Raw genomic sequence first — 16,205 nt, 5'->3', positions numbered from 1 at the left:
TTTTGTTCAGGGCCATTCTCTGCACTTTTCTCCTTAAGATCAGATCAGGTTTGGCCCAGCCGTGAATAAAATCTTGCCTCGCTTCTATTCAGCGTCTGGTGGTTTTTTTCGACAGCACCCTGTTTTAATACCCACAAAAATGGAATGCCCTATTTGCTTTGTTTTATGCCTGTTTTTCTTCTCTTCATAACACTCCTCACCATCTAAAAAGTTATACAATTCTCTTATTTGCTTATATTTTTTCTCTATCATTGTAGGACTTTTTTTCTTTAACACCTTATGCTCATTCCTTAGATAGTGCCTGACACATGGTCAGCACTCAATGTATATTCCTGAAATTCTTGAAGAGCTTCTTAGTAAAACTGTAAAATATATGATCCCTTAGGAAAGAAGCTGATTGAAAAAAACACACAGAATGTATCAGATATGTCCGAGTGCATTCCTGAAGGGGACCGTATCCACATACAACATATTAAAATGAATTTCTGGACTCCAAACTATAAAGGTAGTATTTCAATTCTGTGAGTAATGAAGGTTTGTGTGAAATGTACTCATGTCATTTCCTTCTTTCCAAGAAGCCACCTCCACCACATGGAACTGAGCAACAAAACACGAATTTCAGAATTTTTTCTTCTGGGATTTTCAGAAGAACCAGAACTGCAGCCCCTCATATTTGGGCTTTTCCTCTCCATGTACCTGATCACTGTGTTTGGAAACATGCTCATCATCTTGGCCGTCAGCACAGACCCCAACCTCCACACGCCCATGTACTTCTTCCTGGCCAACCTGTCCTTTGTAGACATTTGCTTCACCTCCACCACCGTCCCGAAGATGCTCTGGAACATCCAGACCCAGAGCAAAGTCATAACCTATGAGGACTGCATCACACAGATGAACTTCTTCATAATCTTTTCAGTGTTGGATGACTTTCTCCTGAGTGTGATGGCCTATGACAGGTTTGTGGCCATCTGTCACCCCCTGCAATACACGGTCATCATGAACCCCCGGCTCTGTGGACTCCTGGTTCTGGTGTCCTGGATCATGAGTGTTCTGTATTCCTTGTTACAAACCTTAATGGTATTGCGGCTGTCCTTCTGTACAGAGGTGGAAATCCCCCACTTTTTCTGTGAACTCAATCAGATGATCCAACTTGCCTGTTCTGACACCTTTCTTAATGACATGATGATGTATTTTGCAACTGTGCTGCTGGGTGGTGCTCCCCTGGCTGGGGTCCTTTACTCTTATTCTAAGATAGTTTCCTCCATACGTAGGATCTCATCAGCTCTGGGCAAGTATAAGGCATTTTCCACCTGTGCATCTCACCTCTCGGTTGTCTCCTTATTTTATTGTACTGGCCTGGGAGTGTACCTCAGCTCTGCTGCTACCCAGAGCTCCCACTGGAGTGCCACAGCCTCGGTGATGTACACGGTGGTCACGCCCATGCTGAACCCCTTCATCTATAGCCTCAGGAACAGAGACATAAAGGGCGCTCTGAGGAGATTCTCTGCAATGGCAGCTATAAAAGGGCTAATTGTCTTGGGCTGAAGAATTTCCCATGACTGCTGGCCTAAGAGATTTAGACTCAGAAGTTGTGATTTTTTTTTTTTAATTTTTTTTTTTCAACTTTTTTTTTTATTTATTTTTGGGACAGAGAGAGTCAGAGCATGAACGGGGGAGGGGCAGAGAGAGAGGGAGACACAGAATCGGAAACAGGCTCCAGGCTCTGAGCCATCAGCCCAGAGCCTGACGCGGGGCTCGAACTCACGGACCGCGAGATCGTGACCTGGCTGAAGTCGGACGCTTAACCGACTGCGCCACCCAGGCGCCCCAGAAGTTGTGATTTTTTAAGCAAATTCTGGACATAGAATTTGCTTCCTTATTTCCTGGAAGTTTTATTTTTTTTTTTAACTACTCAGTACAATTTAGTCAGTCATTTATTAAATTTTTCCCTCTCTCTGATATCCAACAATTTTCCCTTCATTTTCTTTCTTTATTTCTAAATTGATTCCCAACCTGTGATATGGAAAAATTAGGAATTCCCATTTATCTCATTGAATTGCTTGGGTTTCTTAAGAATAATTTCTTCCCAAATGACAAAAATCGCCCCTTTCAATATGTCTTTAGTTTTACTAAGAGAAGAGACATTTGTTACCATTCTGATGGAAAAATTCAATTTGGTAAGTAGGCCATTTGTTCCTATCCTATCCTATCTTATCCTATCCCATTCTATTCTATGCTATTCTATTCTATTCTATTCTAAATCTGAGACCACAGTTTTTCACTTTGTGTTTGCCATTCCTTTGTGTATCTCTACCTGCTCTTCCTGATGAACGTACTAGTGTGTTTCATAACAGGCCATTGGTTTTATTCTCCTAATTAGGATCCTGTTCTCTTCTGGCTGTATGGCTTCATGGCTGTATGTCACCATTGCTTACAATGTCACCATTGCTTACACAGTCGCTGGCAAACTGATTATCAAATACTTGTCTACCAGTGGAGTCTACACGGAAAAGGAAATTTGAATGAATAGAATGACTTAATATGCTCGTACCCCAATGTTTATAGCAGCACTTTCAACAATGACCAATGATGGAAAGAGCCTAAATGTCCATCAACTGACGAGTGGATAAAGAAATTATGGTTTATATACACAATGGAATACTACGTGGCAATGAGAAAGAATGAAATCTGGCCTTTTGTGGCAACGTGGATGGAAGTGGAGAGTGTTATGCTAAGTGAAATAAGTCATACAGAGAAAGACAGATACCTTATGTTTTCACTCTTATGTGGATCCTGAGAAACTTAAAACAGAGGACCATGGGGGAGGGAAAGAAAAAAAAAGGTTAGAGAGGGAGGGAGGCAAACCATTAGAGACTCTTAAAAAGTGAGAATAAACTGAGGGTTGACGGGGGGTGGGAGGGAGTAGAGGGTGGGTGATGGGTATTGAGGAGGGCACTTGTTGGGATGAGCACTGGGTGTTGTATGGAAACCAATTTGACAATAAATTTCATATTAAAAAAAAAGAATGACTTACTATGGCCTTCAAGTCAAAGATGACCTCGATTATGATAAAGCAAATTTTAAATTGTCCTTTGTATTAGTATGCACTACATTTCTTTTCAAGTTGTACATCTCCCAATCAAGTATGGAATACCGATGGCAATGTTTAAGAGCATTTGTTTGCTGGGGTGAATGATGGGCTAACCTGTTACAAGCAAAACACTTATAAATGAAAACTATAAAATATTGCTGAAAGAAATTAAAGAAGACATAAATAAATGGGATGGCATCCTGTGCTCCTGCTTTGAAATTTTAAGTTTTAAATTTAATTTCAGGATGGGCTTAAAAAATTTTCCCCAACCCCCCCATTTGTTATTTCCATAATGACATTCAATCTGTAGATTTTTTCAGTAGTGTTGCCATCTTAACAACTTTAATTTAATTTAAATTTCTTCTAACACAGAAGCACAACTTTGCTCTCAGACTGTGCCCCACAGACCAAGACCTGTAGCATCAACACCATGAGGGAGCTTGTTAGAGAAGCAGAGTTGCTAGGGTCCCTGGAGCCCTGATAAATCAGAATTTGCACTTTAACTACAGCCCCTGGTGAATTGTGTGCACAGTGAGGTTGGAGAAGCCTTAGTGTGGAGCAGGTTTTCTCACCTTCTCACCATTGACCCTTGAAACTAGAAAATTCTTTTTGTTGGGTGCTGTCCTGTGGATGAAGGTATTCAGCAGAATCCCTTCAGACATGGACAAATATCCGCAGAGCAATGACTCTGGTCGAGAACCACTTCCCAGAGTTTCAGAACAGGAAGCATCCTGACATAATTCCAATTAAGACTACATCCCTACTTGGTTTATGCCTTTGAACAGAATAAGAAAATCCTGTGAGCCCCATTTTTACAATATGGAGCTCATGAAAGTACTACTTCATAGATTGTACTTTTGTAAAAATTAAATCATAGAATTCCTTTAGTGTGCTCAGCTAGTCTATGCTGCATAAAATATAAATATGTCTTATCATTAATAAACACTCATCATGAAGGAATACATGACAGTTCTTATGATCTAAATAACTTGTGATCTAAATATGAAATTCCTAATTGTTTTGGCTAAACTATCACAAAGCCAAATAGTATTTTTCCTTTTAAAAAATGTATTTATTTAAGTTCAGTTCGTTAACACACAGTGCAGTATTAGTTTCAAGAAGAGAACCCATTGATTCATCACTTACATACAATTCTCATTGCTCCCCACAAGTGCCCTCTTTAATGCCCATCACCCATTTAGCCCATCCCCCCCAAACACCTCTCTAGCAACCCTCAGTTTGTTCTCTTTATTTATCTCTTACAGTTTGCCTCTCTGTCCTTTTTTTTTTTTTTTCAACGTTTATTTATTTTTTGGGGGACAGAGAGAGACAGAGCATGAACGGGGGAGGGGCAGAAAGAGAGGGAGACACAGAATCGGAAACAGGCTCCAGGCTCTGAGCCATCAGCCCAGAGCCTGACGCGGGGCTCAAACTCACGGACCGCGAGATCGTGACCTGGCTGAAGTCGGACGCTTAACCGACTGCGCCACCCAGGCGCCCCTGTCCTTTTTTATCTTATTTTTCCTTCCCCTGCCCTATGTTCATGTTTTGTTCATCTTAAATTCCACATATAAATGAAATCATATGATATCTGTCTTTTCTGACTGACTTATTTCACTTAGCATAATACACTCTAGTCCATCCATATTGTGCAACTGGCAAGATTTCATTCCTTTTGATTGCTGAGTAATATTCCACTGTGTGTGTGTGTGTGTGTGTGTGTGTGTGTGTGTGTGTGTGCGCGCGCGCGCGCGCGCACTGTATGTATACATAAATCTTTATCCGTTCATCAGTTGATGGATATTTGGGTTCTTTCTAAAATTTGGCTATTGTTGATAGTGCTGCTATAAACATTGGGGTACATGTGCCCTCTGAATCGGCATTTTTGTATCCTTTGGATAAATACCTAGTTGCGCAATTTCTGGATCAGAGGGTATCTCTATTTTTAATGTTTTGAGCGATCTCCATGCCATTTTCCAGAGTGGCTGCACCAGGTTGCATTTGCATCAGCAGTGCAACGTGTTGTGATTTTGATTTCTGTTTTCCTGATGATGAGTGATGTTAAGCATCTTTTCATGTGCCTGTTAGTCATTGGGATGTCTTCTTTGGAAAAGTATCTGCTCATGTCTTTTGTCCACTCCTTCACTGCATTATTTGTTTATTGGGTGTTGAGTTTGTTAAGTTTTCTGTAGATTTTGGATACTAACCCTTTATCCAATATGTCATTTGCAAATAAATATCTTCTCTATTCTGTCAGTTGCCATTTAGTTTTCCTGATTGTTTCCCTCACTGTGCAAAAGCTTTTTATCTTGATGAGGTCCCAATAGTTCATTTTTGCTTTTGTTACCCTTCCCTCTCCAGAAAAGGGTCTAGTAAGAAGTTGCTGCGGCCAAGGTCAAAGAGGTTGCTATCTGTTTTCTCCTCTGGGATTTTGATGGTTTCCTGTCTTACATTTAGGTCTGCCATCCATTTTGAGGGTGTGTGTGTGTGTGTGTGTGTGTGTGTGTGTGGTTAAGAACATGGTCCAGGTTCATTCTTCTGTATGCCACTGTCCAGTTTTCCCAACACCATTTGCTGAAGAGACTTTCTTTTTTCCATTGGATATTCTTTCCTGCTTTGTCAAAGATTAGCTGGCCATACATTTGTGGGTCCATTTCTGGGTTCTCTATTCTGTTCCACTGATCTATGTGTCTGTGTTTGTGCCAGTACCATACTGTCTTCATTATTACAGCTTTGTCATACAGCTTGAAGTCCAGAATTGTGATGCCTCCTGCTTCGTTTTTCTTTTTCAAGATTGCTTTGTCTATTTGGGTCTTTTCTGGTTTCATACATATTTTTAAAGTGTTTGTTCTAGCTCTGTGAAGAATTCTGGTGTTATTTTGAATTTTTTTTTGAAATTTTTTTAGTGTTTATTTTTAGAGAGAGAGAGAGAGACAGAGTGTGAGTGGGGGAAGGTCAGAAAGAGAGGGAGACACAGAATCTGAAACAGGCTCCAGGCTCCGAGCTGTCAGCACAGAGACCAACGTGGGTCTCAAACCTACAAGCTGTGAAATCATGACCTGAGCCAAAGTCAGACGCGTAACTGACTGAGCCACCCAGGCACCCCAAATGCTGGTGTTATTTTGATAGGGATTGCATTGAATGTGTAGATTGCTTTGGGTAGTATCGGCATTTTAACAATATTTCTTTTCCAATCCATGAACATGGAATGTTTTTTCTATTTCTTTGTGTCTTCTTTGATTTCTTTCATAAACTTTCTAAAGTTTCAGCATACAGATTTTTTACCTCTTTGGTTAGTTTATTCCTATATATTTTATTTATTTATATTTTTGGTGCAATTGTAATGGGATTGATTCCTTGATTTGTCTTTCTGCTGCTTCAATATTAGCATAAAGAACTGAAACCAATTTCTGTACATTGATTTTATATCTTGCAACTTTGCTGAATTCATGCATCAGTTCTAGCAGTTTTCTGGGTTAGGGGAGGCTTTCAGGTTTTCCATGTCATCTGCGAAGAGTAAAAGTTTGACTTCGTCCTTGCCAGTTTTGATGCCTTTTATTTCTTTGTGTTATCTGATTGCTGAGGCTAGGACTTCCAACACTATGTTGAATAACAGTGGTGAGTGGACATCCCTGTCATGTTCCTGACCTCAGGGGGGAATTCTCAGTTTTTCCCCACTGAGGATGACATTCTGTGGGTCTTTTGTGTATGGCCTTTATAATCTTGAAATATGTTCCTTCTATCCCTACTTTCTCGTGGGTTTTTATCAAGAAGGGATGCTGTATTTTGTCAAATGTTTTTTCTGCATCTACTGAGAGGATCATGTGGTTCTTATCCTTTCTTTCATTAATGTGATGTATTACATTGGTTTATTTGTGGGTATTGAACCACGCTTGCGGCCCAGAAATAAATCCCAAGTGATCGTAGTGAATAATTCTTTTAATGAATTGTTGGATTTGGTTTGTTAGTATCTTGTTGAACATTTTTGCTTCCATGTTCATAAGGGAGACTGGTCTGTAATTCTCATTTTTAGTGGGGTTCCTGTTTGGTTTTGGAATCAAGGTAATGCTGGCTTCATAGAATAACTTTGGAAGTTTTCCTTCCATTTCTATTTTTGGAACTGCTTCAAAAGAATAGGTATTAACTCTTCTTTAAATGTTGGGTAGAATTCCCCTGGGAAGATATTAGGCCCTGGGAAATGTCTTTTTCACCCAGAAGCCTAGGGGAAAAAATTTACAGAGCTGTTACGTTGCGTTTGGTTAAAACTGTTAAGCTGGTAGCCAAAGGGTTACTCTGAATTTGCTGTCAGGAAAGCAAGTATTACAAGACTAAAGAAGAACCCGAAGGTAGCTGTGTTATAATAATTGATATTCTTTAACTCAGGGTTTCCCAGTCTCTGCACTATGGGCATCCTGCCCAGAGCCTGCCCTGTGGTGGGGAGCATCCTGTGCACTGTAAGGTGTTCAGAGCATCCCTGACCTCCGTGCACCCCTCTCTAGTGTGACAGGAAAAGCTGTTTGCAGACCTTGATGAGTGTACCCCAGGGAACATAATCACACCTGATTAGAATTTGACAATCTCAACATATTTTTCTAGCATTGCTATAATAGCAATTTAATCATAAAGAATGTAAAAGACCATTAAAGTGTTAGTAGCATTCACTCTGTGAAAGTGACATAAATACTACTGAATACCATTGAATAAATACCCTAATTAGGTAAGCAAATAAACACAGTGATCACTTGCTCTGGGATAAGTTGAATTGGTTCTCAGGTGATGACGGGTTAATGTTCTCGGCTTCGGTTCTCTCTGACCCTCTCATCCATGGGGCAATGGGGTGTTCAACTCACCAGGCTGGGGTATTTGATAGGAAGGTCTCCTTGTGGAAGTCTGAATTCCTCCCTGGACGAAGATGATACGGTCTAAAGTACTGTCCTCAGCCGAGGCAGCGGGGAGGCAGTGAAGCATCAGTCCCCAGCCAGAATTAGGACTCAGAGCAAATAGACAAAAATCATGCCCCTTCCTGTCGAAGGTGGCACAGGCTGACAGACAGGAACCAGGAGGTATTTACAGCTCCCTATATTTACTCATTAGGCACATTTCCCTCTTGTGACTCCAACCTCTAAGCACATGATTCCCAAGTGGAAAACTGCTCTGGACATAAAGGATTTTTTTTTCCGTAATCCCAGTTAAAGATCAAGTGAATACATAAAGAATATTTCACTCATTTTCCCATAACCTGCCCCCTCCTGCTGTGTAAATCTTCCACTATGTTATCTCAACTCTGAGTTACACTTTTCTCCAAGTCTAAGACAGAGGAACCCCCTGGACTGGGTGTGTTATCAAATCATTAACTTATCTTGGGACCCAACTCTGTTATTTCCAGTGTCTAACAACTTTTTTTTTTTTTTTTTGAGAGAGAGAGAGAGAGAGAGAATGCTGGAGAGGGGAAATGAGAGGGTGAGAGAGAGAATCCCAAGCAAGCTCCATTCTGAATGCAGAGCCCAACAAGGAGCTCGATCTCATGAACCATGAGATCATGACCTAAGCCAAAGTCAAGAGTCAGATGCTCAACCGACTAAACCACCCAGGTGACACAATGTCTATTCTTTTTAATAAGGGAGAGAACTGGGTTCTTCTGATAATAAACCTTGGGCATTATACACATTGGCTTCAAGACATTTTGGCTGTCACGATTACAAATTTTTTACTTTATCAAAAGTTAAAAGCTGGCATTTGGTCCCTTCTTATAAAATGATGTTAATGATAACAGATATATTTACATCTTTTTAATGTACTACAGTGTGGGCTTAACTTTTCATAGGGACTGTTTCATTTAATTTTTGCAAACATTTTATCCCCAAGGAAGCACATTTAAGAACTCCATTCTACACTATAGAAATTGTGCATGGCGGTGTGTAGCCATCTGTCCAAATTAACATCTGAGTATGTGGTTGCTTTGAGTTCGATTCTGTCAGTATGTTTCTAGTTCTCCAACTGGGGCAGTGGTTCCCAGCCAGAAATGAGTTTTCCCTGAGGATGTCTGGCAATGTCTGAGGGGATGTTGCTAAACACACAACCCCAGGAAAGAACCCACAAAATATTATCCTGCCACAAATGTCAACCACAAAAGGTGAGAAACCCATCCAGACCAGCATTTCTCCAGCTTCAATGTGCCTGTGAATCCACACAGATCCCCCTCCAAATGCAGAATCTGATCACACATCCTGGGTGGCCCAGAGATTCTGCATTTCTAGCAAGCTCCTGGGTGATGCTAATGTGTGGGTCCGGGTCTGTGGACCACCCTTTGATTAGCAAGGAGGTGATCTTGTGTTAGGGATAGGCATAGGTAGTTTTAAGTCTTCTGCACCGAATATTGTCACTGCAGGTAATTCTGAAGGAGCAGTGTTTTTGCTCATTCTTCAGGTTGTGCAAATTCTGTGTTACTTGCTTTCACAAGTGACCAAAATAATACCGTTATGAAAAATACTGTGTAGCTGGCAGATGAAGCCCCTCCCAAATATCTCCACATCATAATCCCCAGTACTTTAACACGTTATTTTTATAGCAAAGAAGGATTAAGATGGCAGATTGAACAGGGCTGCTAATCAGCTGCCATTAAGATAAAAGGATTAGCTGTGATTGTGCCGGTGGGGCTAAGGTAATCATGATGGTCTCCCAAATGTTGAGGAGGGAGACAAAAGAGTTGGTGTCACAGAGACTTTGAAAATGCTACCCTGCTGGCTCTGAAAGTGGAGGAAGAGCCATGAACCAAGAACTGCAGGTGACCAGCGACAGAGACTGGAAATGGAAAGGAAACAAGATTCTCCCCAGAGCCTCTAGAAGGAACGCAACCCTGCGGACATCTTGCCATTATCCCGACAAGACTCCTTCCAACCTTCTGACTCCAGAACTGTAAGAGTGTGTATGTGTTTGTTTTAAGCAGCTAGCATAGCGATGTTTTACAGCAGCAGGAGGAATCTCATACAAACATTGTCAGTAGAATTATATGAGGGAACCAAGTTTAAGCCTCTCAATTCTCTCATCAGCTTCCCTTGCATAAGGGCAGATGACATTAAAAATCCACAGTAAGTAGGAAGGAATTTTTAAATTGATTTGGAGAGTGGAAGGGATCAAGATGGCAGAGCAGCATGGAGATCCTGAGCTTGTCTTGTCCCTGAAACGCAGCTAGATCAGCACCAAACCATTTCGAACACAGGAAATTGATCTGAAGATTAACATAATGTTCTGCATAACTTGTGCCACAGAACTTGGCAGGTACCTGGTGCAGAAAGGTGAACTGGGGGAGAGAAAAGCCACAGGAGGTAGAGAGCTGTTTTTGCAGAGAGGGGACAGAGAGAGAAAGGAGGAGAATGCAGCAAAAGCACTCCCCTGAAAGTAGCTGGAGAGCAAGAATGAAAACACTCGCAGGGGACTGAACAAGAAATCTGTTCCCCAAAACCATTGACAGGGAGAAAGGAAAGGGTTTCAATACCACCAGATTCTATAAACAATGGAGCACAGAGTCTGAAGTTTTGGAGCTCAGTTCCTGGCAGTGCTCTGGTAAGGAAATAGGTTGAATCCCCAGGAGCAAGGAGCAGGGTCTGAAGGGTCTGTGTGACACATGGGGAGAAGAAGTTCCCCTGCTGGGGCGCCATTCAGTAGAGGCCATATGGCCTCCCCACAGGCAAAAGTCCCAGCGGACCATGGGGAGCAGCCGCGTTTGCTGGTATTAGAACAAAGATGCCAGAGTGCAGTGAAACCTGGCACTGGCTGTGTGTTGTGATTTACCATCATCTCTGAACCTCTGCTGCTGTGAAATCAAATGAACATTTTCTGGGGCAAGCTAACACCCACCCATTTGTCAACAAGATCCTCCCTCAGAGATTTCACCCGGGTCCAAGCTGCAGGGGTTTCTGAGGTGTGGGGATTTGAAACACAACCACCTCTGAGATAAAACTCTAGAGGAAGGTGTTGCCCGGCAGGCGGACAGGTTGGACACAGACAGCGCAGAGGTGGGGAGTGGATGGAGACCTGAGACAAAGGAGGGGTGCTCGATCCCAGGTTGATGAGAGCATAAAGTTGGTAGGGAGCTGGGTGAACCCATTTCCACCTCCCCTGTGCAGGCACATGGATCCACTCCAGTAAGCTAAGCAACACTACCTACTGGAGATAGAAGCCATTACACCAAGCCCCACCAAATGGTGCCCTCCAAGCACATCCCATAGAAGACCAGAACAAGTCACTCCACTGCTTGGAGTATAGACTGTAGAGGGCTCCTTAGTTTCACTTTTGGGGAAATTGGACATAACTTCACGTGAGTTTCATTCTGTTTGCTGGTTCATTTTTTGGTTCATTTCCTTTGCTTCTGTTTAAATTATTTTCTCTTTCTTTCATGGATACAGAAAGAGAAAAATTTATCTTTCTTACTTATTTTTTTAACTTTTTACTCTATTTCATTTTCTTTATTTAACTATTTTTATATAAATTTCTTTAGTTTCCATTCTTTTCTTACTTTTTTCTTTCCCTCTTTTCTCTCTTCAATCAAGCTAGTTTCAACAAACAGACCAAAACACACTTAACTACCTTCCTTTATGATTTTTTGTTCTGTTTTTAACTTTTTAAATTTTATTAATATTTTTCTCCCTCCAAAATAACAAAATGAAGGAATTCACCCCAAAAAAAGAACAGGAAGAAATAACAGCAAGGTGCTTGATCAATACAGAAATAAGCAAGAGGTTAAAACTAGAACTTAGAGCCAAGATAATAAGAATGCTAGCTGCAGTTGAAATAACCATAGAATCAGCTTCTGTGGAGATACAAGAATAAAATCCAGACAGGATGAAATTAAAATGCTATAATCAAGATGCAATTTCAAACGGATGCCATGATGGCAAGGATGGATGAAGCAGAACACTGAATGAGTGATATAGAAGATAAAATTATGGAGAATAATGAATCAGAAAAAAAGGAGGGAAACAAAGGCAAAAGTTCATGATTCAAGACTTAGAGAACTCAGTGACTTATTACAAAGGAATACCATCTGAATCATAGGAGTCCCAAAAGATGAGAGAGAAAAGGGGGCAGAAGATTTATGTGAGTAAATTATAATGGAAAACTTCCCTAATCTGGGGGAGAACAATGACATTAAAATCCAAGAAGCACAGTGAACTCCCATTAGATTCCACAAAAACTGAATATCAACAAGGCATATCATAGTCAAATTCAAAAAATACATAGACTTGGAAAGAATCATGAAAGCAGCAAGGTAAAAAAAAAAATCCTTAACCTATAAGGGAAGACAGATCAGGTTCACAGTAGACCTATCCACAGAGACATGGCAGTTCAGAAAGGAGTGGCAGTAAATATGCAATATGCTGAATCAGAAAATTATGCAGCCAAAAAATTATTTATCCAGTCAGGCAACCATTCAAAATAGGAGAGATAAAAAGTTTCCCAGAAAAACAAAAACTAACGGAGTTCATGGCCACTAAAACAGCACTGCAGGAAATTTTAAAGGGAACTCTTGAGTGAATAAAAGACAAAAGAAAACAAAAGGATTAAAAGCAACAAAGTCTAGAAAAGACCAGAAAACCTCACTAGAAAAACACCAACTCTACAGGCAAGAGAATGGCACTAAAATCACATCTTTCAGTACTCACTCTAAATGTCAATGGACTAAATGCTCCAATCAAAAGACATTGGGTACCAGAATGAAAAAGAAACCAAGACCCATATATGCTGCTTACAAAAGACTCGTTTTAGACCCAAATACACCTGCAGATTGAAAGTAAGGAGATGGAGAACCATCTATCATGCTAATGGTCATCAAAAGAAAGCTGGAGTAGTCATACTCATGTCATACAAACTAGATTTTAAAGTAAAGACTGTAACAAGAGATGATGAATATCATAATTCAGGACTGTATCCACCAAGAAGATACAACAATTGTAAATATTTATGCCCCCAAAGTGGAAGAAACCACATATATAAATCAATTAATCACAAACAGAAAGAAACTCATTGATAAGAATACCATAATAGTAGGGGATTTCAACAACTCATTTAGATCAATGGATATATTATATAAGCAGAAAAATCAACAAGGAAACAATGGCTTTGAATGACACCAAATCAGATGGACTTAACATATATATTCAGAACATTTCATCCTAAAGCAGCAGAATACACAGTCTTCTCAAGTGCACATGGAACATTCTCAAGAATAGATCACATCCTTGGTCACAAAACAGCCCTCAACAAGTACAGAAAGATCAAGATCATACCTTGCATGTTTTCAGACCACAACACTATGAAGCTTGAAATCAAACACAAGAAAAAAATTGTAAAGACCATGAAAACGCTGAGATGAAAGAACATCCTAAAAAGAATGAATGGGTTAACCAAGAAATTAAAGAGGAAATAAAAAAGTACATGGAACTCAATGAAAATGAAACACAACAGGTCAAAACCTCTGAGATGGAACAAAGGCAAACATAAGAGGAAACTATATAGCAATCCATGACTTCCTAAAGAAGGAAGAAAAGTTTCAAGCACACAACCTAAACTTACACCTAAAAGAGCTGGAAAAGGAACAGCAAAAAAAGCCCAAAACCAGCAGAAAAAAGGAAATAATATACAGTAGAAATCAATGATATCAAAATCAAAACAAAAAAAAACACAATAGAACAGATCAATGAAACCAGGAGATGGTTCTTTGAACAAATTAACAAAATTGATACACCACTAACCAGATGGATCAAAAAGAAAAAGAAAAGGACCCAAATAAATAAAATAAAAAATGAAAGAGGAGAGGTCAAAACCAACACTGCAGAAATACAAACAATAATAAGAGAATATTATAAGCAAATATATGGCAACAAATTGGACAATCTGGAAGAAATAGAAAAGTTCCTAGAAACATATAAACTACCAATACTGAAACAGGAAGAAATATAAAACTTCAACAGACCCATAATCAGTATGAAGAAATTGAATCACTAATGAAAAATCTCCCAACAAACCAAAGTCCAGAGCTGGATGGCTTTCCAGTGGAATGCTACCAAATATTTAAAGAAAAGTTAATGCCTATTCTTGTGAAGCTATTCCAAAAAAACAGAAATGGGAGGAAAACTTCCAAACTCATTCTGCAAGGCCAGCATTACCTCGATTCCAAAACCAGACAAAGACCAATTTCTAAAAGAAAGAACTAAAGACCAATTTCTCTGATGAATATGGATGCAAATTCTCAACAAGATACTAGCCAGCCATGTCCAACAATACATTAAAAGAATTGTTCACCATGATCAAGTGGGATTTATTCCTCAGATGCAGGGCTGGTTCAATATCCACAAATCAACCAATGTGATACATCACATCAATAAAAGAAAGGATAAGAACCACATGATCTTAATAGGTGCTGAAAATGAATTTGACAAAATACAGGATCCTTTCTTGATAAAAACCCTCAAGAAAGTGGGGATAAAAGGATCATACCTCAAGATCATAAGGGCCATATATGAAAGACCCACCGTTAATATCATCCTCAAAAAGAGAAACCTTTCCCCCTAAAGTCAGGAATACGACAAGGATGTCCACTCTCACTACTATTATTTAGTGTTGGAAGTCTTAGCCTCAGCAGTCAGACAAAACAAAGAAATAAAAGGCATCCATATCAACAAGGAGAAGTCAAATTGTCACTCCTTGTAGACAACATGATACTCTCAGTGGAAAGCCCAAAAGACTCCACCAAAAAGCTGCTCAAACTGATACACGAATTCAGCAAAATTGCAGGATACTAAATCAATGTACAGCAATCGGTTGCGTTTCTTTTTTTAATTTTTTTTTTTTTCTGAGAGAGAGAAAGACAGAGCATGAGCAGGGGAAGGGTAGAGAGAAAGGGAGACAGAGAATCCGAAGCAGGATCCAGGCTCTGAGCTGTCAGCACAGAGCCCGATGTGGGGCTCAAACTCATGAACTGCAAGATCATGACCTGAGCTGAAGTTGGATGCTTAACTGACAGAGCCAGCCAGGCACCCATCGGTTACATCTCTATACACCAATAATGAAACAACAGAAAGAGAAATCAAGGAATAGATCCCATTTACAATTACACCAAAGCCATATAATACCTAGGAATAAACCTAACCAAAAGAAGTTAAAAAATATAAGGAATTAAGAAGACACCAAAAAAAAGGAAAAATATTCCATGCTCATACATTAGGAGAACAAATACTGTTAAAGTGTCAATACTACCCAAAGCAATCTACATATTCTATGCAGTTCCTATCAAAATAATACCAGCATTCTTCACAGAGCTAGAATAGACAATCCTAAATTTGTATGGAACCAGAAAAGATTCCGAACAGCCAAAGCAATCCTGAAAAAGAAAACGAAAGCTGGAGGCATCACAATCCCAGACGTCAAACTATATTACAAAGCTGTAACCATCAAGACAGTATGGTACTGGCACAAATACAGACACATAGATCAATGGAACAGAACAGGGAACTCAGAAATGGACCTGGAAACATATGAACAACTAATACTTGACAAATAAGGAAAGAATATCCAATGGAAAAAAGATAGTCTCGGGGCGCCTGGGTGGCGCAGTCGGTTAAGCGTCCGACTTCAGCCAGGTCACGATCTCGCGGTCCGTGAGTTCGAGCCCCGCGTCAGGCTCTGGGCTGATGGCTCAGAGCCTGGAGCCTGTTTCCGATTCAGTGTCTCCCTCTCTCTCTGCCCCTCCCCCGTTCATGCTCTGTCTCTCTCTATCCCAAAAATAAATAAAAGTTGAAAAAAAAATTTTTTTAAAGAAAAAAGAAAGTCTCTTCAGCAAATGGAGTTGGGAAAACTCGACAGCAACAGGCAGAAGGATCAACCTGGACTACTTTCTTACACCATACACGACAATAAATTCAAAATGGATAAAATACTTAAACATAAGACAGGAACCTATCAAAATCCTACAGGAGAAAACAAGCAACAACCTCTTTGATCTCAGCTACAGCAGCTTCTTACTTGACATGTCTCTGAAGGCAAAGGAAACAAAAGCAAACATGAACTATTGGGACCCCATCAAGATAAAATGCTTCTGCACAGTGAAGGAAACAAT

At 40.1% G+C, this 16,205-nt stretch overlaps 2 protein-coding genes across 2 annotated transcripts in view; one reads left to right on the top strand and one right to left on the bottom strand.

Moving 5' to 3' along the window:
* Positions 1-16,205, bottom strand: part of LOC147583701 (uncharacterized) — a 41,377-nt gene that overhangs the window by 9,161 nt on the left and 16,011 nt on the right. The window lies entirely within an intron of this gene.
* LOC112852582 (olfactory receptor-like protein OLF4) lies at positions 484-1,594 on the top strand. The gene has a single exon (XM_025916099.2). It carries the CDS (start codon positions 529-531, stop codon positions 1,543-1,545), a length of 1,017 nt encoding a protein of 338 aa, XP_025771884.1. The 5' UTR covers positions 484-528; the 3' UTR covers positions 1,546-1,594.

Source organism: Puma concolor, chromosome A2, assembly GCF_028749965.1.
Source record: "Puma concolor isolate L17-30 chromosome A2, mPumCon1.1.hap2, whole genome shotgun sequence".
NCBI lineage: Eukaryota > Metazoa > Chordata > Mammalia > Carnivora > Felidae > Puma > Puma concolor.
The sequence above is the reverse complement of the archived record's forward strand: the minus strand, read 5'-3'. Positions and strand labels throughout refer to the sequence as shown.